The sequence below is a fragment of the Maniola hyperantus genome, chromosome 25 (genome assembly GCF_902806685.2).
Source record: "Maniola hyperantus chromosome 25, iAphHyp1.2, whole genome shotgun sequence".
NCBI lineage: Eukaryota > Metazoa > Arthropoda > Insecta > Lepidoptera > Nymphalidae > Maniola > Maniola hyperantus.
In genome coordinates this window covers 22,287-49,782 of record NC_048560.1, presented here as the reverse complement: position 1 = coordinate 49,782, position 27,496 = coordinate 22,287, and the positions used below count along the sequence as shown (strand labels likewise).

Here is a 27,496-nt window from a genome sequence, read left to right as displayed (position 1 = left end):
TTTGTATAGTACATTGTTTTTGATTTAGATTCAAAAGCATATTTTGTAATAGTTTAGGTAACATTTTGCATTTGCAAAAAAAATCTACTTCATAGGCACTTTTTAGATCTATCTTTTTCAATCAAAAAGAGTAGGTACCACATTACAAATGCGAAAGTTTGTTTGTTTGTTGGTTTATTGGGTCGTTGTTTTTTCATCAATAACGCCACAACGGATTGCGCATGGCACGGATATAATTAGTTAAACACCTGGACTCAGTTAATTGCTGACTAATATTCCCCTTTCCCCTCCAATTAAGAGTAAAGCTTGTGCTAGGAGTAGGTACGACAATAGTGCAACGGGTGGGATTTGAACCGGCGACCTTTCGGTTTTCAGTTCGCTTCTTTAACCGTTGAGCTATCGAGGCTCTTAATAACCCCATGTTGTATATAATAATGATAGAAACTACTTCCGGACTTTATTACGAAAAATCAAAGAGTTCCCACGGGATTTTTAAATCTATCCACGCGGATGAAGTCGCGGGCATCACCTAAACTGTTTTATTATTTATCTCAAACCACTTTGAGGTAAATGAGTAGTGAAATAAATCAAAATAGAACACTATCATGAGAGGAAATGGGCGACAGCTGTTTCATGTTATTAACATTCATACATCGACAGGAATACACCTACGTACGAAACTATTAACGTTTTCATCGCTTAATTACATTCATCTGATTAATTGTTTTGGAATAATAACATGAAACATCTGTTTTGCTCATTTCCTCTCTATTATAGTTTAGATTTATTTCACAACTCATCCAGATTAAATAATAAAACAGATTAGGTATATGATGCCCGCTACTTCGGCCGCGTGGATTTCGGTTTAAAAATCTCGTGGGAACTGATTTTCCAGGATAAACCAGTAGTCTATGTCACTCTCCAAGTCTTTAGCTGTCATCATCATGATAATTAAAAATTATTATGCATAAAAATATGTTTTAGAATGTACAGGTAAAGTCCTTTTATACTTTCCACTTGTTAAAATCTTATTTTGAAAGTTGAAAATATTAATTATCTACTTTCAAAGTAAGATGTATACGTATAAGTTTGTTCATGCACACATTTTAATTTTTTTTGGGGTTTTTTCCACAAATTCACGGTTTTCGGATTTTTACCCTTACCTGTGCTGTAAGACCTACCTACCTGCCCATGGTTCTAGTTCCCTATAGGTTTCTTGACAGACACGGCAGACAGACAGACAGACAAATAACGAAGTGATCCTATAAGGGTTCTTTTTTCCTTTTGAGGTACGGAACCCCAAAAATCAAAATGGCTTATACGATGGTACGGAACACTTTTGTGTGCGAGTTCGATTCGCACTTGACAGATTTTTATTAAAACTAATATTAGTATAGATTAGCCCAATTTAACTTGGCCTTATTAGTATTTTCCAGGCATTATTCACAATGTCCTGATTACTCATTTGGCTCGTAACTCCAGATCATTTTGGAATCGACTGTTTGGCGGGAAAATGTTACCTACTACAAGTTTATACATGTAGCACGCGACAGGTCGAGATGGCAATCGGGGTATGGGGGGGGGCCCGCACACGCGCACATCACCTGCGCTCGCCCGCACCAGATTAGCGCGGGAGCTGTGCGGGTGTGCGGGACATCTCCACTCCGATTGCCATGTCGACCTGTCGCGTACTATACATTAAATCCTGCCCACGCGCCGTTCAAGTGTATTTTGGTGTAATAGAGATATTATTCAGTGTCATAAATTCGTAAGTAGATATTAAAAGATAATCATATTCATATTTTGCACTGTATTTTACCTATCACAATTTTTGGCAGATTTTGAAAATTTCGTTTTTAGGGTTCCGTACCTCAAAAGGAAAAAGGAACCCGTATCACGGACCCGTAGGATCACGTTGTTGTCTGTCTGTCTGTCCGTCGTGTCTATCAAGAAAACCTATAGGGTACTTCCCGTTGACCTAGAATCATGATGGCAGGTAGCTAGGTTTTATAGCACAAGTAAAGAAATTAATCCGAAAACCCTGAATTTGTGTTTACATCACAGAAAACATTAAAATGTGGAGCAAATAATAATTAGTATTTTCAATTTTCAAAGTAACATATGAAAGGGCCTGTACATACTAAAACAGATTTTTATTTATTTTTATGCATAATAGTTTTTTATTTATCGTGCAAAATGTCGAAAAAATACGACTGTAGTACGGACCCTCGGAGCGCGAGTCTGACTCGCACTTGGCCGGTTTTTTGGGACTACATATATGCCTTGCCCATTGCAACTTCGACTTGGATGGATATGACTGTAATTCTGGTTCCTATGGATTTTCTTCTGATTCTTATTAAGCTGTGCTTATTAGTGCTGACTACTGATACGGATAATAATATATTTCGGTATAAGATAATTATGTTAAACTGTTTACCATTCATTATTTGAGGAGGTATTTTTTGGTAATTGTTGGCACAGAACAAGCATCGTTTCGGCACAAAAATGCAAACAATATAAATTAGGTAGTTTATCTTTTGATGTGGGACGAGATGGCTCCCACAGTCATTGAGCGTGCTTCATATTCCTAGTGACTAGTCCCGAGGGGGGGAACAATGGTGACGCACAGTTGCTAGTTTGTGACGTAACCGGCAGTTGGCTGTTTACGGACCAAATCAATAAAATCAATCCTCCAATTTATGTTATTTGTCGATAGGTTATTTTGCTAGCAACGTTTGTCACTAATTGTGTGGTCTTCTTGACAAAAGGGCATTTTACCCTTTTTTGAAAAGTGTCTTAATTTGATCCTAAAATAATAAAAAACTACCAAAAAATTTACAAAAATGTAATTCGATCGATAAAGTGCAATAAAAATGCATTTCAAGTTTGCATTTCAAATTTCGCCGCGAAAACGCTACCCGCCATCTTTTAAGGTTCATGAACTGTCATGACGTCACATGGATTGTTAAACAATGACATTTTGTTAGTGAAATACATTACAAGTTACAACATCAATCCATGTGACGTCACAGTCGGATTTCATAATGGCGTCATCAGGTAATAACATGAGTGTTTGTTTACAATACAGCAGGCGTGTCGGAATGTAACTATTCGTGATAAACCTACCTATAGTTAGCTGAATTACATGGGTTTATTTATACGTAACTAATGAATAATGATACATGCAGGATGTTTATTGTTTATCTTCTATACTAATATTATGAAGAGGTAAAGTTTGTAAGTTTGTATGTAAGGGGTAATCTCTAGAACTACTGAACTGATTTTGAAAATTCTTGCACCAGTAGGAAGCTACACCATTCCTGAGTTACATAGGCTATATTTTATTGTCAAAAAAATAGAGATCCCGAGGAAAGTTGTAATAAACGACCCTTGTACAATGACTTATAATATGTATACTGTTACTTGTATACTGTTTGTGAAAAAAAAAAATTATGTAAGTAGTTAGGTAACTTATCATTTCCTAAAATTATTTCAACTTGGTTTTTACTTAATACATGGTCGAACAACTTTAAAATATTTTTTAGTTGACTTACTCGCAATTAATATCGATTAGGCTAAGGGATTTATTTAGAGCTTTTACTAATTTATAAATGTATTTTTATTTCATAAGTACTTCACTTATTACTCTAAAGTCCTCATAATAAATAAAAGTTTTTATCAAACCACAACTTCACGAGTGAAAACAACATAAAATTCCCGCCGACCGAGAGTCACATAAATTATACAATAACTTTTTTAATATCTTGCGACACGGACACGGCCGAAATAACTTTTTAATTTCCTATCGCCTTGACACTGGCAAGTGGCAAGTGGCAAAGGGACACCGCCTGCACGCGTGCGGCCGAGAGGCAGTTTGACGACTAAATAATACTAATTTAAAAAGGGGTTTATTTTAGTTTTCCGCTTCGAGTTCCACGTTTAGAAGAGATCATGATGGCGGACGTCCGGTGCAACAGTTAAGCATAAAACTAATTATCGGACGCGGCTGACTGTCGCGCCTTACGGCGGTTACGCACTGATCCGAGTCCGTGAAAATACGTTCCAAAGTTGTCATAGAACATAGAACTCTTTCTATGGTATGACATGATTTTTTGTATCCGTATTTCCACGGATTCGGATCGGATGAGTGCGTGATCGCTCTTGTGCAGACTATCGGACGTAAGTCGCAGACGTAACCTTGAGCGCTCAGACGTCCGAGAGATATCTCGCAAGTAGCGTCCCAAACGACTGGGCACACCAATCAGTCGCAGCTTACGGACGCGCCCCATAGTTTGTTTCTGCCTTTATTTGTGCAAGGCTGCAAAGTTGTTATTTGGCGCGAGTGTTCCGAGCAAGTGAAGGATTTTAAGGTTAGCGTAGCGAGGAAGACAGATAGACCATTTCACAGGTAGCATATAAAAAATCACGTGAATAGCTTTTTATTTGTAACCCTTGCTATTTAATCTGTGAAGCAAAAGCTCACAATGTTTGAAAATTGTTAAGTACATTAACACTTTTTTTCTAGTAAAAATTAGCAACACAACAATCAAAGTTATTGCGTTTCACGGAAAGGTTCTCTATTTTGAAAGGAGAAAATCAGAAGAAAATTTCTCAGAAAAATTTCGTACATTTCGGTAACATCTTTGTATATTTGATGGACCAAATGGTCTAGTACATAGGCAAAGGAGTACGTTGCTTAGTCGAAAGGGGAGTTGCGATGATGAATGAAAAAAGGAGTTTATTTTAGTTTAGTGAAACCGTGGGCGGAACCCGCTCGGAATTGCGAGTGTTATTAGCTAACGTGCGTAGTTGACGTTCGTACGCGGTCGTTAGGGTTCCGCAGATGCGCCAAAATCTGACTAACTCATATTGCGATGCTACTATGTCATAGTTATCGCTACGGGAAGTCTGTAAGATGTGCAAAGTCAACACTGCCGGCAAACTCTAGATTAAAATATGTAATGCATATTGTAAGCATCACTCAGAGAAAGCAGGTAGAAAGTATTTTAAACGAATAGTTGAAATGTCCTCTCAGATTGAAGTTTGCGGGGACAGAGACGTGGTCGTAGAGGTTTATGGAGAGATCTAATCTAAACGCCAAAATGTAGTATTTAATTAGAGCGCGATTGCTATCGCAACATAGTAATTATATTCAATTCACATGTAAACATCGAAAGTAGTAAAATCGTATCGAATCTCGGAAGGAGAGTATTCTTCAGAGTCCCATTTCGACTCCATTTTATTGCCAGCCAGTATGAATGTCCGTCTCCTTAGCGATGATTTATGCCAGCTCGTGGCGGGCGCGGGCCGTGCCACGTACGAGGCGCGTACGAGGCGCGTACGAGGCGCGTACGAGGTGCGTACGAGGCGCGGATTCAAAACATCACGAACATTTGATATGAAGCCGTTTATGCTTCACTGTGTGACGTCCGTGCACGGACGCGGCATATGGGGCCCATCCTCTCAACCGATTTTGATGAAATTTGGTACAGAGATAGCATGCATTCCGGAGACGAACATGGGCATTATTTCGGAAAATCCAAAAGTCTCGCGGGCTTTTTAACACTTGAATCCACGCGGACGAAGTCGAGGGTTTTAGCTAGTATATATAAAGTGTAAAGAACCCTAAAACACCTGATTCTACTTATATTTTCTTAACAGTTGGCGCTGAAATTTAAATAGTCTTCGATTAATTTTGTTTGGCACGTCCGTCCGTCCGTCCGTCCGTCCGTTGAGCGCCGATTGACAACCACTTTACACGTTTTGACCAATATAGTAGGTATGTATTTAATCACTACCCATATTATAAATGCGAAAGGGTGTTTGTTTATTGGTTTGTCTTTGTTGGTTTATTGGTTTGTCCTTCAATCACGTCACAACGGAGCTACGGATAGACGTGATTTTTTGCATGGGTATATAGTGAGTGACTGAGCTGTCTTATGACGCCCATAGTTAGCGACCATGTCTCGGCTCCATATGTCATCACGGGGCATCAAGCACTTTGGTCTTCAGGCACTGAGGAAACACATCTCGAAGCTTTCCGAATGCTGCCTTCGAGATGTCTTCTCGCCTAAATATATCAGTACTTGAAGACTAACCCTGTTAATTCATAGTCAAAGTAGGGGCTTCTTTGGAGGACTATTCAGGCGACATGTATGACACATTCAACCTTTACACAATGCATTAAGGTTGTATAATTATGACACCTGCCCTCTAAATGGTCCCCTAAAGAAGCTCCTATCGTGACTGTGGATCCGGAGTTAGTCTTTGGACATAGTTTTGTAGTGAAATGAAATCAGTACTAGGAACAGATAAACCCGGTGTCCACAAAGTACAACACAAACATACAAGATAGGCGAGTTATCACATCACTGATACACTGATAACTATGTTTTGCCTAACAGGAATTGTACCTACTTGTATGATATTTGCCATGCCCATTGCCCATAGCTATTGCGTTCCCTCTGCCATGACCTTAGAGCTTTTGGGTCATGAACTTAGAATTAGATATAGCCTTTACACAAGTTTAAAAAATCTATTAAAAGTATGCTCCTGAAAAAATCATATTACACAATTGAAAATGATGTAGATGATAAAAGAGCGTGGATTTGACCTGCAGCTCGTTCTAGCAATGCGAGGGAATCAGAAGGTACATATCAAATCTTTGAAAAGAGCAACCGCCGAGTTTCTTGCTGGTTCTTCTCGGTAGGAAAGGCATTCCGAACCAGTGATAGATTCACTTGACGATTCAAAAGTACTTGTGAAAGCTTGTATTCTATTCTATCTATATCTACTAAATTACTTCTATACAAAGTATATAAAAAATATTGAAATAAAGTATTAGTTAGGTAATAAACATTATAACAAACTTAATTAATTAGTGCGATCAATAAATAAAAATAATTTCGATTCAAAATGAATGCCCTATATAATTACATGATAAAATCTATTATAAAATAATGTAACACGTAGTTTGCATGTAATTGTAAAATAATTATATATTTAGCATGTATGTATTGTTAATATACCTAACTTTGCAATGCCCTAACGGGGCTTCATGTAACCATGAAAGCAAATGAATAAATAAATCATAAATCATAATCTAAATATTTTTATATGAAAAATCTAGTGCATTTGTGTGTTCTGAAGAGGCAGGTTGGTTTGAATTCATTTAGCTATATCTACCGTGATGTGAAATATGATCTAAACTCATACTAATAACATAAACGCGAAAGTAGGTCTGTCTATACGTCTGTTACCTTTTCACGGACCATCATAATTTAAATGATACTATTTTGAGTGAATTAATAAGACGGGATGCATCCGTTACCGGAAAGCCACAGTTAATAAAAATCACTAATAACGAAACGATCAATTTGTCTAAAAGTTCCAAAACCATCAAAATAAAATAGACTATAAAAACAGATTTCCCTTTGTACAGACAAGACAAATGATTTCCTATATATGTATGTAGTGGTCGCGAGCGGATGCCGCTATGTACTTCCTTTACAAGAACACGTGGGTAGGGGCACCACTCGTTGGAGTTTCCTCGGACATATCCTATCACCGGCCCACTACTGAGCACAGGTCTCAGAATAAGAAGGGTTTACAAAAGCGGATCGAGCGCTACAAATACCCACTTATCGCTATCTCACTTCAACTAACGAATTCGAGCGAGAGGTCCAGAGTCCAGGGTGTGCAAACTGTCGCTATGAGGTCTCCTCTCAGAACATACAATTGGTTTAAAAATCGTACTAGAAATAACTTATTTTTTTAATTTTCACAATGGTCATTTTGAAATTTTTATTATTTGTTACTAGATGATGCCCGCGACTTCGTCCGCGTGGACTTAGGTTTTTTAAAAACCTGTGGGAACTCTTTAATTTTTCGGGATAAAAAGTAGCCTATGTCCGTCCCCGGGATACAAACTGTCTCTGTACCAAATTTCGTCAAAATCGGTTGAACGGTTGAGCCATGAAAAGCTAGCAGGCAGACAGACAGACACACTTTCGCATTTGTTATATTAGTATGGATTATAGCGGCAATAAAATTAAACATTAAGTGGAAATTTCAACTCTCTACCTATTACGGTTCACGAGATACAGACCTCTGACAGACGGATGGACGGACAACAGAGGCTTAGTAATAGGGTCCCGTTGGCATCCTTCGGGTGCGGAACCCTAAAAATGAAGTACTGTAGTTGTATATTTTTTAGATTGAGTGGGTTTTCTTCAGTTACTTCAAAGAATGGTCACCCTAGCGTGGAACGGACCAAAATAAAATATTGTACCGAAAATAATTTGACGCCCGTGGCCCATGGCGTTTTAAATGTATATCATTTTGTAGGGAAAAAGTTTTTAGTGTCTTTGAAAGTAACTTTTGATTATTTTTTTATAGCCAAGAGGCGCTGTTGTTTCTTTAATATAATCATAAGAATAACCTTTTATAAATAGTTGTGTACGAAATGTACAGTGCGTGTTGCCAGTGATGACGTCATATCCGGATCCGAGACATGGTCGCTAACTATGGGCCTCATAAGGAGGCTCAGAGTCACTCAGCGGGCGATGGAGAGCGCTGTGTGCGGAGTTTCTCTACGTCATCAATGAGGACATGAGGAGATCCGTAGGAGAACTAGAGTAACCGACATAGCTCAACGGGTTGCGAAGCTGAAGTGGCAATGGGCAGGACACATAGTTCGTACAACCGATACACGTTGGGGTCCCAAGGTGCTGGAATGGCGACCTCGCAAGACGCAGTGTTGGAAGACCCCCCACTAGGTGGACGAACGACATCAGACGAGTCGCAGGGAGCCGCTGGATGGCGGCGGCGCGAGACCGTGGGGCGTGAAAGTCCCTACAAGAGACATAATGTCCAGCAGTGGACGACTGGACGTCTATCGGTTGTTGATGATGAACAATCTACCAGTTCACTGAATTATACATTGCGAAACAAAGAAACTACTTTCTTCATGTTGTACAGTACCTACGTATAAACAAACTAAAAATTAGTGATAAGTAGCATTAAACATCCATCCATACTAATATTATAAATGCGAAAGTGTGTCTGTCTGTCCGCTAGCTTGTCACGGCCCAACAATTTAACCGATTTTAATGAAATTTGGTACAGACTTAGCTTATATCCCGGAGAAGGACAGAGGCTACAAGGACTTCCCACTGGATTTAAAAAAAAACTTAAATTGACGCGGACGGAATCGCGGAAAGGCTAGTTTAGATCTGTATTATAAAGAGGTAAAGTTTGTAAGTTTGTTTGTAGGGGCTAATCTCTAGAACTACTGAACCGATTTTGAAAGTTCTTTCACCAGTAGAAAGCTACAGTATTCCTGAGTGCCATAATATTCTGAATATTTTTTTAATTAAAGATCTCTGCGAAAATTGTATTAAGCTACTCGTGCGAAGCCAGGGCGGGTCACTAGTATACAATAACATGATCGGAATAATGACTCACCTCTTCTATGGACGACGACATGAACCCCGAACTGTAACAACAACACAGACATACAATCTATTAGGTATATGACAACAATTACAACATGGGGTTATTCAAGGGGCGGAACAACAAATTCCTGAAAGGCCGGCAACGCATCGGCGGTTCCTCTGGTGCTGCAAATGTTCATGGGCGGCGGTAATCACTTAACATCAGGTGACCCGCCTTGCTCGTTTTCTCGCCATTTTTTTAAAAAGTAGATTCTTCTGCCTCTGTATCAGGGGTGATACGGATATTCGCATCCACATCCGCAAATGCGGAACATCCGCATCAATTCATGCGAAGCTTTTGCGGATGCGGATTCATATTAGCAACAAGAGAAACCGATCCAAGGGTTTAATGAGACTACCATAACCTTTTCACGTTAACCCGCTTCTATCTTAAGACTGCATCATCACTTACTACCAGGTGAGATCGCAGTCAAGGGCTAACTTGTATCGGAATCTTCTAGGAGTAGGACCTTACTTAGGAAATATTGTACATCGGCCTTAAGAAAGAGATAGCGGTTTCGTAGAGCGTTGTCTGTCGATGAGATCGACAAAACGTCGAACAGTAAATATCGACCTTTAGAAAGAGATTTCGGTTTCGTAGAGCATCATCTCTACCACTCATACCCCTGTGGCGATTCGTCGGTCTCAACGAGGAAGACAGCGCCCTGCCAAACTGTTATCTCTTTCTAAAGTTCGAAGTGCAATATTTCCTGCCGGATACTGTAAAGCGATACTCACCAGCATAATAGATTCCGTTTACTTTTCTCCATCCTTCAGTGTTACAGCTCGGCTGACTCTGTCTATAGCCGATGTGACGAGCTGATACAATTGGTTATGACTTTATGACATACACGTGGCAGTCAACCTTTAAAACCATTTTTAACTGACTTCGATAAAGAAGGAGGTTCTCAATTTTTTTGTATGTTTTGTATTACTCAGACAATTATGATTAATTTCGATGATATTCCTCTCTTATTTATGTTTAATCTATGTACTTATCTAAAATCTAAATCAATATTTTTAGCTTTTAAATTCATTCGTGAGTACTGTGGCAAACCCCCTTTCATTCCGAGAGGAGATCCGTGCTCCGTAGTGAGCCGGCGACGGGTCGATGATGATGATGATGATGAAATAGTATCAGAGTTCAAGCGGGTAGCAACTCGTTTACATAATTCACAAAGTTAACAAGTATATTAGCCCAATAGATTTACTCAGTAACTATAGCTTATTCCCGCGACTTAGTCCGCGTGGACACAAATTTCTAATCCCTATTTTACCCCCTTAAGAGTTGAATTTTCAAAATCCTTTCTTAGCGGATGTCTACGTTATAATAGCTAGCTAAATTTCAGCACGATCCGTCCAGTAGTTTGAGCTGCGCGTTGATAGATCAGTCAGTCAGTCAGCTTTCCTTTCATATATTTAGATAGATTTCCTGAAAACTTAAACATAATTTCAAAAGGTAAAGGTTATCGCAAGGATAATATAAGACAGGGCATCATTCATATGGTCAAGTTGATAGCCTTATCAGTTATCAGTTATCACATTCAACGAGATGCCAGTTATCATGTTACTCATTATGCTTATCATAATATTATAATGACAAATGCTTCACTGCTAAACCATAATAATATCGTAAGAACCATAATGGCCCCGATTCTAAGAGAAAGGCTAATTTTTCATCCCACAAAATCAAAGAAATTCCGAAGGCTTTTTAGATAAACTGAATCCACGCAAAATTAATTTATTATTATCACAGAATAAAATAACATACTAATTTGTTGCAATGAATGTTGTAACAAACATTCATTGCAAGCTCTATAAAAAATTAATTTCATGAACATAAAATTACAATGTAGTTTTGAAAAATACTCTTTTTTGGCTTTATAAAAATTAAGTGCATTCAATAATTTAATAATTAAAATCATCAACCAATCGAATAGGTCCCATGTTATGTGGGTTTTGATAACAAAAGTGAATTTAGTTTTTTTTAAGAAATAGTTTTTTGTTATTCCAGTTTCTATTATTTGTATGTATTTATTTAAAAAATAATATCTTATTGGACAAAACTTGACTTTAAAAAAAAATTACCACAATTTTAAAAGATCCTTTTTGGTCACTTATAACATAGTCACAAAAGTTAATTATTATCACTATTCGCTATACAACAGCAAAACCGGATTTCGCTATATCTAAACCGGTTTTTAAAATAGGAAGAATTTAGAAACTGTCACGACATTGCCACAAATATTAATTACTTAGGTATTCGCTATACATATTAAACTGCATTTTGTATCGGTATATAAGAATTGAGCGGTTGGTCTCGCCGGCCAAGTAGTACCCGCGTGCGCGACTCGACACTCGACAGCGACTGATAAGCTATCAGCTGATACCGGTCTCATGTCTGGCGCAGCTTTAACAGATAGCTCCCTACACTTTAGACAGAGAAAGTAAGGATGATTTTAAGCTTATTTCATGGTTTTAAGCATGCGAGACTAATAATTAATCTATGGTTTTAAGCTTATTTTAATGTAGATAACGGGTACATATCACAATTAGTTTGATGTTTTTATTTGTCGATATTTCAACCCGATTGATCAATCGAATTAATCGTGGTATGTACCCGTAGATAACATTATAAAGTACATAATGCTATTTAATAAAAGGTAAGAGCAAAAGAGATGAAAAAAGAAGAACACGAGAGAAAACAAAAGTCTAAGGAGATGAAACGCGCGTTACTATAATGGTAAATTTGAATGTTGATTAATTAATTAATTAATACTTAGTTATTTTTTACACGACAGCCCAAAAAAAGGTGTGTAATGTTTTCGGTGTTCTTGTAAGTCTGATGAATAATGTGTGATGTATGTGAGTTGCTTAATTCCACCATAACTTCTAAAATAGATAGACAGATAGAAATACTTCATTGCACACAAAACATGAGATAAAAAGACAAAAACCAAAGAAACTAAAAACGATTGTAGGTATGCAAAGGCATAAAAATACAAAAAAAATGTATGGGGGATATCGTTAGAATCTTTACATCATCCCGAGTGACACTGGTTTAAACAAAACATTGAATGGATCTTCAAAATTGACGTCTTCCAGCCTACTTCCAAACTTGACAGATTTGACAGACTATCAGAAATAATTAGACATTTGAACACTCACCTCTCTTCATAGATCGTGGAATTGGTAACATTGAATGGATCTTCGAAGCTGACGTTGTCCAGCCCGCCTCCGAGCCTGTCCTCGCAGTCCACCGCGCTCGCCAGGTGTGCCAGGTCGCTGCTGACGTGTTGGTGGCGGCTGTCAGCTCTCATCTCCTTGGCGCGCTGGTCCCACAGTTTCTTGGTTTCGTCCTGAACCCGTTTCTTCAGTTCGGATATCTTCTCTCGTTCGTCTTCTATCACTTGACAACCTGGTAAAGAAAGATAAAGAATTATCATCATATGGAGCCATCGGCAGCCTGCCGTGTAAGGTCACTGTATCTATATATAGTCTGTCCGTCTGTCGTGTCGGACAATACACCGTATCTGCAGATAGTGTTTTGTGGTAACGATGAATCAGCTCCTCGCACGTGGTTACATCATATGACATTTAAATTCACTACCCCCAATTATAAATGCGAAAGTGTGTTTGTTTGTAGGTTTGTCCTTCAATCACGTCACAAGTCACAACGGAGAAACGGATCGGCGTAATTTTTTGCATGGATATAGTCTATAGTCAAAGACTTGGAGAGTGACATAGGCTTTATGTTCCGGAAAATTAAAGAGTTCTGACGGGATTTTCAAAAACGTAGAAAAAAACCGGAAAATCGCAATTTCTGAAAAATGCTTCTTTTTAGGGTTCCTTACCCAAAAGGTAAGACTGTCCGTCCGTCTGTCGGACGAACGGTACGGACCCTTCGTGCGCGAGTCCGACTCGCACTTCGCCGGTTTTTTGAGATGTTGTCCTCGCACGGCAGTGGCTTTACTACTAAGAACAGGTCTCCTCTCAGAATGAGAAGGGTTGGGCCGTAGTCCACCACAGTCGCCGACCCACCTTTCTCCTCCAGCATCTCCATCCGCTTCCTCTCGATCTCCATGAGGCTGTCGAGGGTCCTCTTGCCCAGCGAGCTGACGTCGGTGTCGCTGGACAGGATGGGCGCGTCCATCGTCACCTTGGATATCCGGTCGATGTCATCTGAACAACGGAATTATACGTTTTGAGAAAGGACTCGCCATTCTTAGGGTTCCGTACCTCAAAAGGAGCCCTTATAGAATCACTTTGTTGTCCGTCTGTTTATCGAGAAACCTACAGGGTAGTTCCCGTTGAACTAGAATCATGAAATTTGGCAGATAGGTAGGTCTTATAGCACAAGTATAGGAAACAATCTGAAAACCCTAAATTTGAGGTTATATAAAAAAAAAAAAACACCGCACAACGCTCCCGTACAATATGAAAGGGCTTACCTGTACATTCTAAAACAGATTTTTATTTCTTTTTATGCATATCGTGCCAAATGTCGAAAAAATACGACTGTAGTGCGGAACCCTCGGTGCGCACGTCTGACTCGCACTTTTAATTAAATTGAATATGGCGGCTCTACGGCGCCATTTTCAAATGTGATGCGATGTCCCGGGATGCAAGCTATGTTTATACCTAAAGTCAAAATTGGATAAGCGGATGGGCCGTGAAAAGCTAGCAGACAAACAGACAGACACACTTTTGCATTTATTAGTTTTTAATTGACTAGTATGAATGTACCTTGCGATGGGATCTTGCCAGAATCGGTGATCTTGTGGAAGTCGCTCCTCACATTGGGCTCGTCTCCACAACTCTTCCTGTGCAACATCTTGGCACTCCTCTCCGACCTCTTGCACACACCACCACTCTCCTCCTCCTCTTTGATAGCCTCACTCGATATCTTATCTGGTGACAACGATTTTGACTTGACATACTTGTTATCTGCTATTATCGGTTTGAAGTTTTTAACGTAACGAATTTTAACGTTATTCTGCTCTGCTTCTTCGTTTTGGTTTTGTATCTGTTTGTCTCTTTCTTTATCCTTATCCTTCTGTGCGTTCATCTCTTTTCTTTTCAACGAGTCCTTTTTGATAATTTTCCCTAACGCTGCAAAGGTTGGTATTTTGGACGACGAATTACTTTTGACCGGTCCGTTTTCTTTTTTATCTTTCTTCTTGGAATTTCTTAAACTATTGAATTTGTCGAGCGATACATCTACTTCGATATTGTCGTTGAAGAAAATGTTCTCGTTCAAACTTTGAGACATTATATCGACTTTTTCTGATTTTTTCTTATCTTTACTCTTGCGTTTCAGAGAATCGAAATTCCTCTCCCAGAAACCTTTCTTTTCTTTGGAGGAGTTGGAGGATTTGGACGGACTGCTGTCGACTTCTATCGGATCGTCCAGATCTGTTGTAACTCTCCTCTCTATATCCACTATCATAGATTGTGACATTTGGTCGATAGAATTAAATTTATCTTTCAGTAGCTTGGTGTGATCTTCGAAATTGGATACTTTAGCTACATCTAGGTCGTCGCTGTCCGAGCTCTGCGGCGAGGATCCGAACTCGCCGGATTTGGCTCTCGTCTGATCGGTGTAGAAGGCACTATCGGGCGACTGCGTTCTCTCTATGTCGTTCAGTTTAGCTACCACTGGTTTTAACTCTTTCTCAATTAACTGTACTTTGCCAGTTAAATGTTCGACTTGGTTCAGTAACTTCACGTATTCTGCCTGTAACACTTTGGTTTCCTCTAACGCTGATGTCAGATTATTGTTGGCTTCAGATTTGAGCGTGAGAATTCTGGTCTTTTGAGCTTCTATCTTCTTGGATAGGAGCATTATTTCGTTTTGTAAATCTTCTCTGTTAGCTAATCTGTAACATAAGGTATATTTTAAATGTGAGAATTCATTCATGAATTAGATATTGAAAAATTTGAGCATCTCTGCGAGCCAATTAATAGACATGCAAATAAATAAATAAAAATATTTTTATTAATTTAAACTTTTAAAAGTACTTTTGATTCGTCAAATTCATCTACCACTGATCCGGAATGCCTTTCCTACGGAGAAGAACCAGCAAGAAACTCGGCAGTTGCTCTTTTCAAAGATTTGATACCTATATAATAAGATTTGATATATAATATTATGCCATACTTATTCATATAATTAGTTTTTTTATCAACTTGAATACTGATATTCAAAATGTATTTATTTGACGTAGGAGTTAGGACAAAAGAGCGTGTCATCGAGCTACGCCTGGGACTCTACCACCGGGTCGGAAAGAAGATTCTACCGAGAAGAGCCGGCAACAACGTTTCAATACTTTTTAGAATAATTAACAATTGGAATGAACAGTCAGTCAGTCGGCTTTCCCTTTTATATATTTAGAAGAAGAGTAAGAAGAGAAGTTAAGTTACAGTTCGGATTCCTCCTCCAGATGTTGGAACTCCAGATCCTCGGAGATCTTGGTCTCGTTGTCGAGGATGTCCTGCGCGTTCTGCAGCTCTTCCAGTGTCGCTTTGTTCTCCTTTAAGTCTTTTTCGATCCTGTGTAAAGAAAAAAAAACAAATATTTAAAAGTATAAAAAAGGAGATGCCCTTTTGTGACTCTTACTTACTGTTAGAGCGAGATAGCTAAATGCTTTTAAGCACTTGTTAAAACGAGACAAATGATTATTTTTTGTCCTTATCACCGTGGCCACGTTTTTTGTTTGTCAAAATGTATTTTTTACGTAAGATCTTGACAAAAAACATGAAGTGAGATTATGTTGACTCAGGTTTTGTAAAGAAAAAATTGATTTATTTTGACAATTTTTCTTTTTAAAGTTATTGTGCAATGGTGGGTTGCAGTATACTAGTAACTAGTAACTAGTAACTAGTAACTAGTAACTAGTAACTAGTAACTAGTAACTAGTAACTAGTAACTAGTAACTAGGCTACAATAGCCGAAGTGAACATAAAATAGACGGAATAACATTTGACAAGTAAGTACCTCTGCTTGAGCGAGAGGGACTGAGGGGAGGGACTGAGGGGAGGGACTGAGGGGAGGGACTGAGGGGAGGGGCCACGCCAGTTGCATATCTGTTATACCTGTGCACGGACCTCTTGTGGCGCTCTCTGAGTTCTGCCTGGGGACCCCCATTCTCGTGGCACTCACCTTTCAGCCTTCAGAGTGGCGATCTCCACTCGGTCCTTCATCTCACTGTGCCGTAACTCCTGCTTCTCCTTGAGCTGCCGAATCTCTTCTTCTATCTTCTTCGCCCTGACCACCAGCTCTGCTCTCTTCTTCTGTTCTATGTTCAGGATTGCGATCTCCGAGTCGTACTCTCCTTTGATTAGGGCTTTCTCCATCTCCAACTGTAATTAAATCGATATAATCTGTATTAGAGATTCTACAACCATATATGAAATGCATTTTGAAAAAACATTTGATTTTAGAAAATTTTGACTTTTAAGCCTTTATTAATTGACTAGCTTATGCTCGCGACTTCGTCCGTACACAAATTTAAAACCCCTATTTCACCCCCTTAGGGGTTGAATATTCAAAAATCCTTTCATAATAGTTATCTGTATGCCAATTTTCAGCCCGATCTGTCCAGTAGTTTGAGCTGTGCGTTAATAGTTCAGCCTTCAGTAGGAGCCTTTTTTTTAAATAAAATTTGGACTTACTTCTCTAAGTATATCATCCTCCTGCGATCTGATTTCCGTCATCTTACATTTAATTTCGTGTATTTGCGTGACCAACTTTCTTCTTTCTTCCTTCAAGTTCTCATACTTGGACTTCAACTCTTCGACCGTTTCATCCAGAACCGTAATAAACGAATCGTCTTCCACATCCATCCTCTTAATATCTCCTGTAATCGTTCTTATCATCTTCTCCCTCTTGTTCTGCTTTAATTCCTTCTCGAATTCCTCCAACTCCGGTATGTCAGCCATTAACTCATTTTTCACATCATCGAAACTTTTATTTTTAACCATCGCATATTCTACTTCATTTTCGTCTGTTTCATCTTTCGATTCAAGCGTATCGATTTTCGCATATCTTAAATCGATACAAGTTTTATCAGTTTCGGTATCATTTTGCGTGGAATCGTCGTTTTTCTCGATTATTTTCGAGTATCGAAACTCGATATCGTTCGTCAAATCCGCATCATCGATCATAGGTATTTCCTCTTCCAAACTCAACTGTTTTTCGATACCTTCACAGTTCGGTTTTGTACCTGTACTATTATTACCCGTGGTATTTATACTCGTATCGGCAAACGGTTTAGTTGTACCGTCGACAGGAGACGGGAATATGAAATACTGTGGAGACGGTAGATTCTTGTGTGCGAACGATGTTTTGATTCTTGTTCTAGGACTCTGCGTGTTAGGAGACTTAGGTTTGAAACCTATGTTGTTTTTGTAATAGACATTTTCGTATGGGCTTCCTATGGGGGATTGGTTTTGCAGCTTTCTTATCATTAAGGGACTAGATAGATCGTTTCGTGTCATCTCATCGAACACTGGGATACCTAATTCGTCCATTCTCCCCACATTTTGGTAATTATTATCAGTTATAGATACTTCAGGGGTGATACATTCTGGTTTAGGAGATTGTGATGTGTCGAAGTTTTCGTAGCTCGATAGGTTTCTCTGTATGGGCAACGATTGGCTAACTGGAGAACTTCTACTGTGACTAGTTTCGAACCTGTGGATGATAAAATTTGCTATCAATGTCATAATTAGATAAAAGTTTAATGTTTAATTAACAGATAAAAATAATGTTTCCACAATTAAATAATTGAAGACATCCATGTATGGATATAGGATCGGGAATTGTGGGATATCGCGAGGTTCGGGCGAACCTCCACTTTATTGGTATAGTCAAACCGACCGGCTAAGAGCTAAAAGCCATAAAAGTTTACTAATTCGATAAAATATTCCAAAAGATCACAAGTCACACAAAAAGCTAATGTAAGGGTTTGCGGTAAGGTTCAATGTCAAATGATGTCAATAATAATTGCAGAAGAGTCATAAATAAATTGACAACAGGGTTGCAACAAACGGATATCCGAACAGGCAACCAGCACAACTGACAAAATAACCACACGTTCGAAAAATATTACGTATAGTTTATTTTTATTTTTTATTCATTATAGGCTTGACCACATTCACACCTGATAGAACGTGATGATGAGGCCTAAGATGGGACGCGTTCACCGAAGATTTACCGCGTTTGCCTATTTACACTAATAATACCTTTAAGATGTGTAAACTAACCCAAATTCGCAATAAAGAGAATTGAATTACTCTTGTTTTAAAGATACCCGGATTGTAATTGGTAGGATATAGATCGCGGAAGAGTTCATATATGAATAGGTAAGTACCTGGTCGGATTTATTTAAATTTTCAGCGTAAACAAATAGTAAAATTACTATTTAGTCTGATGTTTCGATATAAATGTGACAGATTATTTACCTTATGTACAGCTATGATAGTGGCTATTTAAAATATACATTTATTTGACTTTTATTTACCTATGCATGGGTAAAGAATCCATTGTTTGCGGGATATAGAAAAGATCTTTAGCTTTATAACAAGTATCCCCTTAGGTTAAATTTCACTCCCACGTATTAGGACTTATGACTGTTAAAACACTATTGTGAAAAAGTTTTATTGCTATTAACCCTTAGCCGGCCGGTTTGACTATATAGTACTAACTTGTAGTAACCATCGCTGGTCTGTACGAAGTTGGGGTTGGTGAGCGTGACGCTGCGCGGCAACGACCCGTTGGTGATGATCTTGTTGTGAGGCCGCTTCTCCGTGGGGGTGATGGGCACACCTGCGGGACAAACACACCGCCTCACTAAAGCGCTATACTAAGGCCATTACGAACGTGCGAACGGGGTCATTTTTACGATCCTATGGGTGTAAGAATGCCGCAGAAGTCGTTCCCGTTCGGACGCAGGTAGTAGACGCAGGTAAAAAGTATGGGCGCTTTTTATAACCTGTTATCGACTATCGACAAATCCTATTTTTTTACACACATTGATGTACCAGCCATTTCTCCGCGATTAATAATCAATTCTGGTGACAGAAGGGTTGGCTCATTTTTTGCGCAACGGATCAGCCAGGCTCTCTAACGCAGATATGCAGCCAGTATTGTTGGTACCATTTCATGCGGGCATGATTCGTATAGTAATGAGATAAGGCTAACTTTAAGTTTTATGTATTGTAATACCTGAAGCGATCTGCCTCTCGTACTCGGCGCACATGGTCAGTATCTCCTCCAGGCGCGCTGTCTCCGCGTCCTTCTGCTCCTCCTCCTTTACTCTGTCCTGGTGCGCCTGAAACAGTAGGTCTTATCAAGACAGTAAAGTGTAGTAACCAAAGGGGTATGGGTTTAAAAAAAACTGCCATACCCCTTCCAGTTTAGCCCGCTTCCACGTTTACGGGACGCGGGGCGTCACGCGTCGCGTGTGGCGTGGCGTCGTACGTTTCTTTTGTTTACGGTGAGGCGGCGCGTGAAGCGGCACTGACAATCGCACGCGTAATCACAAACATATGACAATATACGATGTTGTTCATAGAGATGCGAGGCGGCAAGAGTGGCGACGCATCTGCGTTATGGGATTTCCAAATAAAAACTGACAGACGGTTCCGCTGCGGGCATCGCTTCATCGAGAATTGCCGCCGCGTGCGCCGCCGGCGCCACGATGAACGCCGCGATGAACGCCGCGATGAACGCCGCGATGAACGCCGCGTGGGACGCGTCGATGCCGTCCGCGGGCTCGGCCGCAAAAAACGCTCCATCTCAAACAAACGCGCATAAAATTGCTTCTCCGTAAACGCACTCAAACAACGCCATTTATGTTTAAATTCAGTGCGGGCCGCGCCGCCCGTCGCAACGCGCGACGTCCCGCGTCTCCGTAAACGAGGCCTTAGACTGCATCATCACTTACCACCAGGTGAGATTGCAGTTTAGGGCTAACTTGTATCAGAATAAAAAAAAATTGTACGCATTTTTCGAGTATAAGAACAGTTGGCCCTTTATCATAGAACAATGTAGGAAGACAGCTAATCCGACTCGCATGTTTTATTGTAATTATCAAATAGTGCAGATAATTTTTATCACATTCTTATTTATACAGCATGTGACATAAAACAACAGTATAATTTATACAGCATGTGACATAAAACAACAGTATAATTTATACAGTATGTGACATAAAACAACAGTATAATTTATACAGCATGTGACATAAAACAACAGTATAATTTATACAGTATGTGACATAAAACAACAGTATAATTTAATCTGTGATGGTTAATAAAATTTAAACAATCATCATCATCATCCTGAGGAACCTATTGCCGGTTTAGCACGGGTAGCTCCTTTCAGAACAAGAAGGGACTGTAGTCTACCACGCTGACCTACTGCGGATTGATCGCGATGTTTTCCTTCAAGTTAAAGCAAGTGCTATTTAATTGCTTGCTTGGTATAGTTATCTTACTTTGAAAATTATTATTTCATGAATATAATTTATTTATTTATAATAAATATTAGCTTACCTACCTACCTATCTACCAATAATGATTCTAGGTCAACGGGAAGTACCCTATAGGTTTTCTTGACAGACACGATAAACGGACAGACAATAAAGTTCCTTTTTTCTTTTAAGGTACGGAACCCTAAAAATACTAGATAGAAACTCTGTGATTACTTATTTATCAACTCTATTTTAGAGACTTTAAAGGACAAAATTCCATAAAGTTTTCTATAACGATGTAGAACTTACCAAACCAACAAACAAGTCATCAATTTTGTGTATTATACTATTATACATCTGGTTTCTAATGCACAGTTCACTGAACTGATTACTTTTGAAATCATTGCCAACCATAAAAATGTTTTGCACTGGTGCAGAAATATAGTTTGAATGTTTGTCTCTAGCAACACAGGCGTCGGCCATCTTGGATATATCGCATCGTAAGTTTTCGTAAGTGTGCAGAATCTGATTTTCGATGTTAATTATTTTGGCATCGATGCTACTTTCATGGTCTCTAGTCAATTTAATGTAATGATTCGTCAGTATAGTATTTATCGTTTTGTATATTTTGATGTCGCTTCGAAGTTTTTGTACAATTTCGAGTTTTTCGTTGACAGAGTTCGCTATTTCGAATATTTGTTCGTAGTTTTCTTTTCGACTGCTGGATTTGTTTTCGAAAGAACATTTTAACGCTTTCAAAGCTTGAGTGTTCTTCTTGATGTTTGTAACAAAGAGTTTGAGTAGATGTTTGAGTGATACACTTTTGTTTGAGTTCGTTTGTGTTGATTTTACAGTCATTTTTACACTAAACACTTTTTGCACTAAACACTACTTTTTACATTAGTATGATTTTAAATTCGTCTGCTTCTTCGTTGTCATCTATAGGAAGTAGAAGAGAGTGAGTTTTTTGTAACTTTTTCAAAATATCAAAACAATAGAACTAAAGGTATTTTAGATCAAATGTTGTATTGTCCGTACAAAATGTTAACCCTATGGGTCAAGTGTGATGCCAAAAGTACGATTCGCCTTTAAAATAAGAACTAAAATCGTACTTTTGACGTGACAATTGACACGTAAAGTTAAGATGGCGCGTGAGAAGTCATTTTGTAGCATAATACCTCTAGTTTTGTCACAAAGAACCAACTAAGAACAAAGCCTTTTGAGAAACTGTTATTAATTTCGAATTAATTCTTCTCGTTTCTAATAATAATTACATTAATTGAATTGATATCTAATTAAAAAAATACTACAAATTTCATGATTAATAAATAATTTTAGCACTAAGTAAATAAAAGTTCATTTATATTTGTTCATTTATTTGTTCTCAAATAATTTAAATGAAAAAAAAAACACTAAGTACGTCAAATTATAATTTTTCTAATATGCACTTTTGGTAATTGTCAAAATTTAACCTAAATTAATACCTAGTCAAATTTTATTTTATCTTAATTGCGATAACACTTCACAATATTTTTACATAACTCTTTGTTTTATTAAACACTTTTTATATTATGTAGGTTAGGGTTAGAGCAGTGCACTTTTTCATAACATCGTATAACACTTATAAACTTAATTATTTCATACAAGCTGTATAGGAAGTACTTTGACACTTCTTATTTCCAAAGTTCAGTGTAACGCTGTCAGTAGGACCACTAATATATTACTTTGTACAGTTTATCTACAGGTGTTCAGTGTCCATAGCTGGGACAACACAAAACAACTGCATTGCCGAGTGTCGTGCTATCTACGTAGTACGCACGCAACACACTTGTTATCATAAGATAGCACTTATTGTTCCTTGCCGTCTCTCACACAGTTATCAGCACATATTATAAATCTTAATTAAATGTTAGATCGGGTATCTTCGGCAAACATCGGAATAGATTTAATACGAAGTCAAAACTTCTTTATTACTGTATGTGATTTGAAACTCTATGAACAAAACAAGTGACATTCAAAAACCGACTTCCAAAGCCACTACAAATTGTTTAGTTAGGTACCTACCAGCGGCGAAGAGTCAATATAACACGATTCCTATCGGCTTCCCTTTAAGAATTGGCATAATATAGCGTAAGTAGGTACTATTCACATAAATTCCGTAATACGTTCGTAAATACAAAGGTTCGATCGTCACAAATGCTAATTTTTCTTTTGTTATTAAGTACTAATTTAAGTTAAAAACATAACAGCTAATGTAAGTAACATACACCTACGTCCTACACCTTACAAGCCGTAAAATATCGGATTCCCTAGTTAGATTTTTGCTTAGTATTTATCTCTTTCATTTCCCTAGCGAAAGCGAAATGAGCGAACTAGGTCTGTCTCGCTCTACGGTCGACTAATAAAGAGCACACCAATTTAATCTGGCCCAGTAGCGAATACGAAATTGGAACTCTGACAGGTCAGACAAATTTGACGTAAATAACTCGGTTGGATCCGAGTTACCCTATAATACCTCCAAATTAAAAATTATATTAATAGTATTGTTTTAACAGGTACATGCTACTATTTTGAGTATTTTGTATTTTGAAGGGTTATTTGATATTGATACATATTTTGTTTTTGTGAAGCGGCCATGCTTGTTTGTTTTTAAAGTTGTTAGTGGTGTTTTATTTTTATATAATAAATTGGGGATGTGATTAATAACTTATAAGTGTAAGTTCACGGTAATTTTGATTCAGTTTGGTAAGCCAAAATCAGATATGGCCTTAATTCACATAGATTGTTGTTTAACAGATTTCTTGTTACGTAACGATAGTAATTTTTCTAAATTAAGTTTTGAAAACAAAAATCGAACAGCTGATATTCTTGTAGGTAAGTACGTTTCCGGCTTCCCTTTATCAGATTTTCACCCTTCGCCACTGGTACCTACAGTTTTATTATATGTAGATTCAATGAGATATCACTCGACGGGGCACGCAGACAGACGGACCGTATGAAACTATTCTTACTATTACAACTGAGTTTTGCAGCTCACGCTGTTGGAAACATTCGACTGTTAACTGACGTGGAAACTGTAAAAATGGTATAATTAACTTATTTTCATAGTTTCATGTGTTATGGAATCTTGATATGGGGTAAAGCGGCAGATATTGGAAAAAAATTGTTTTACAAAAAAGGGCAATACGCGCAATTTATAATATAAAACCACACGATTCCCTTCGAGAGAAATGTAAGGAAATAGGTATCCTTACAGTAGCCACTAGCGGCCTCTCAATTATTTACTACAACATGTACATTTTGTTAGACAAAATAGTCTACGAACGTAGAAACCATAATATGGTACCCCACTTGGTATAGTATAATCTTACTTTGAAAGTTGAAAATACTAATTAATTGTTCATGAACACATTTTAATTTTTTTTTTCGTGATGTACCCGCAAATTCACGGTTTTCGGATAATTTACTTTACTATAAGATCTACCTACATGCCAAATTTTATTATTCTCGGTGTCAGGTTTTCTTGATAGACACGGACAGACGGACGGACGGACAGACAGACAGACAACCAAGTGATACTATAAGGGTTCCCTTTTTTCCTTTTGAGGTACGTACGGAACCCTAAAAAACAGGTCTTGTCATTGTCATACATAAACTAGCATTGTCGAGCCAGTGATGTAAAAAAATGTTCAAGTTACCTTCTTCCTCATAGTTTCCGCTTCCACGCTTCGCTCGTAGCAGTTGGCGTACACGGGGGAGTACTGCGGGTTGTGCTCGTACGAGGGCGACGACAGACACACGACCTTGCCCACCCCGCACAGCCGCCCGTACTCGCCTGGAACATGGCACGATCCGGTGTTTGACAACTAGTCAAATCAGTAACTTTTTATCAAACGTCAAAACACGCGTTTAGTATTCGAACTTCTATGAAATACTGGTATATGACGTCACAATTATTTGTCGTGCTTACTTAGTTTAATTGATATTTTAAAATGGTTATTACACGTGAAACTAACAAAGGGCGTAGATTTACGTATTCTGGAAGACCCTCTATTTAATAATTATCGAAAAATTTATTTATACTGATCTAATGAGACCAACCAAACCAAACCAAACATGGTTTTTCAACTGGTGTTTGGTCCGTTGAACTGATTTTGTCAAAATTTGGTACAGAGAGAGATTGCATCCCGGGGATGGACATAGGTTGCTTTTTGTTCCTGTTTGTCCCGGAAAATCAAAGCAAAATTTTAAAAATCTAAGTCCACCTTTGATGAAGTCATCATTAACAGGCGGGTACTTGGCACAGAGGTAACTCGCATCTCAGAAATGGGCATAGGATATTTTTAACCATGGAAAAACAGGGATTTATAAAAACCTGAATTTACGTGGACAAAATCATCATACAGTCTAGCTGTAAATATTTACCTATATCCAGATTCAAATTCTTGCTATCATTCTTGCAATCCAAATGATTCTTGTCCTTTCGGTCCGTGTTAATTTTCCCGTATATGTGTTGGTCGGGCCGGCCCTGCTGGTCGTTGTTCACCTTCTTGGGCAGCTTCGTGTCGTTTCGTGTCGTGTCGTCGAAGTTTCTGACGATGTCATCTATTCTGGTCTTGTTGTTTTGTCTCGGAGCCACATTTGTGTACGAACAGTTTTTGGTATCTAAATTATTTTCGCTGAGTACAATCATCTTTTGGTCTTGTCTTTTGTTCATGTAGTTGGGGATATGGCGGCTGCCCAGCACGTCTTTAGCTGGAGTGTTGACAGTCAGTGAGTTCGAGCTGAACACTTTTGGGGAAATCTCTATTTCGTTGGTCGTGTAGAACTGGCTCCGGCCGACGTTTTTGTGTTGTTTGGCGTAGTACTCGAATTTGGAGACTTTAGCCATGATGCTGCCTATCTTCGGCCTGGACTCCTGGTCGGAGTTGGAGTCGGAGGCGTCCAGGTCTCTGTGCGGCTTCTTGGGCGCCAGGGGGGGCTTCTTCCTGGACATTTCCTTGAGGGTCATGTCCAGCTCGTGGTCGAGGAACGAGAGCGAGGTGTCGCGGTACAGGTGCTGGAGACTGTGCTGGTAACATTGGCTGCTTGGGTCTGTGTTGTGGTTAACATAGCCTAAAAAAAATATTTGAACATTCATACTTAATATTGTAAATAAATGCGAAAGTTTGTCTGTCTGCGAGCTTTTAGCAGCTTTAGGTTTAGTAAAACCTAATCCTTAAAGTCGCGGGCATCATCTAGCAGGCTACATTTTATTTTTAAAAAAATTAAAGATCCCTACGAAAATTTCGACTATTTATTTCTAATACTGTTTTGTTTATACATTGTTAGCCGTATTTACCTGTGGGCACACACTGCTCGTTCGGTTGGAACTGGATAGGCGCCATGGACACGTGCCCCGAGGGTAGCACGGACTTCATCAGCTTGGCTTCCTCGGGGTGGTTGAAGCGGAGGTAGTTGGAGCGTATTTACCTGTGGGCACACACTGCTCGTTCGGTTGGAACTGGATAGGCGCCATGGACACGTGCCCCGAGGGTAGCACGGACTTCATCAGCTTGGCTTCCTCGGGGTGGTTGAAGCGGAGGTAGTTGGAGCGTATTTACCTGTGGGCACACACTGCTCGTTCGGTTGGAACTGGATAGGCGCCATGGACACGTGCCCCGAGGGTAGCACGGACTTCATCAGCTTGGCTTCCTCGGGGTGGTTGAAGCGGAGGTAGTTGGAGCGTATTTACCTGTGGGCACACACTGCTCGTTCGGTTGGAACTGGATAGGCGCCATGGACACGTGCCCCGAGGGTAGCACGGACTTCATCAGCTTGGCTTCCTCGGGGTGGTTGAAGCGGAGGTAGTTGGAGCGTATTTACCTGTGGGCACACACTGCTCGTTCGGTTGGAACTGGATAGGCGCCATGGACACGTGCCCCGAGGGTAGCACGGACTTCATCAGCTTGGCTTCCTCGGGGTGGTTGAAGCGGAGGTAGTTGGAGCGGCCGATGGTCAGCATACTGCCTGGAACATGACTAACATCTATAAGTAGCTCGTTCAATGAGACGTGGTTGCACGAGATTGTGGCGGTTGCCACAGATGAAACTAGAGGGCGCTGTTTAACCGATAACATTTCACGACGTAGTCCCCGAACAAATGTACCGAAGACAGTACTCGCACTAACGGAGTTTTCTGCAATCTGGACTATATATATAGAAGTTTCAAGACACAACCGTCGGCCCAGCTGGCGCTACCGAGTATAACTGCCTTTGGCACGGTCGAGCCTGCACAGTGCACACCGCTCCCGTACATCTCTCTGTGATCTATAATGTAGATAGGGTAGAGACCGGGACCGATCATCGCATGGTAGGAGGCACATTAAGCTAGAAAGGGCTAGACTGATGAAGTCTACGCTCCGACCTTCTCGTGCTCATATCCAAAACCCCGAAAGCTTTGAAAGAAAGCCCCCCCCATCATCGCTACCAGAGCCTAGTGTCGTCTCCCGTGCAAGGACTTGCCCGTGATGAGGTGTTTTAGTCA

At 39.3% G+C, this 27,496-nt stretch overlaps 1 protein-coding gene across 4 annotated transcripts in view; it reads right to left on the bottom strand.

The window, feature by feature from the left end:
• Positions 1–27,496, bottom strand: part of LOC117993835 (pleckstrin homology-like domain family B member 1) — a 50,506-nt gene that overhangs the window by 6,282 nt on the left and 16,728 nt on the right. Inside the window, exons 4-16 of one of the 4 annotated variants that reach the window (XM_069507306.1) lie at positions 26,837–26,980; positions 25,397–26,086; positions 24,670–24,806; positions 19,723–19,828; positions 19,203–19,323; positions 17,169–18,189; positions 16,657–16,856; positions 15,918–16,046; positions 14,241–15,373; positions 13,536–13,676; positions 12,663–12,912; positions 9,466–9,496; positions 6,614–6,619 (exon numbers count right to left, since the gene is read on the bottom strand). In XM_069507306.1, the coding sequence (XP_069363407.1) occupies positions 6,614–6,619; positions 9,466–9,496; positions 12,663–12,912; positions 13,536–13,676; positions 14,241–15,373; positions 15,918–16,046; positions 16,657–16,856; positions 17,169–18,189; positions 19,203–19,323; positions 19,723–19,828; positions 24,670–24,806; positions 25,397–26,086; positions 26,837–26,980 (4,109 nt within the window). Of the gene's footprint in view, positions 1–6,613; positions 6,620–9,465; positions 9,497–11,412; positions 11,922–12,662; positions 12,913–13,535; positions 13,677–14,240; positions 15,374–15,917; positions 16,047–16,656; positions 16,857–17,168; positions 18,190–19,202; positions 19,324–19,722; positions 19,829–21,280; positions 21,911–22,615; positions 22,773–24,669; positions 24,807–25,396; positions 26,087–26,312; positions 26,701–26,836; positions 26,981–27,496 lie in introns of those variants that run through there. The other 3 variants (XM_069507303.1, XM_069507305.1, XM_069507304.1) reach the window with 3 other exon arrangements.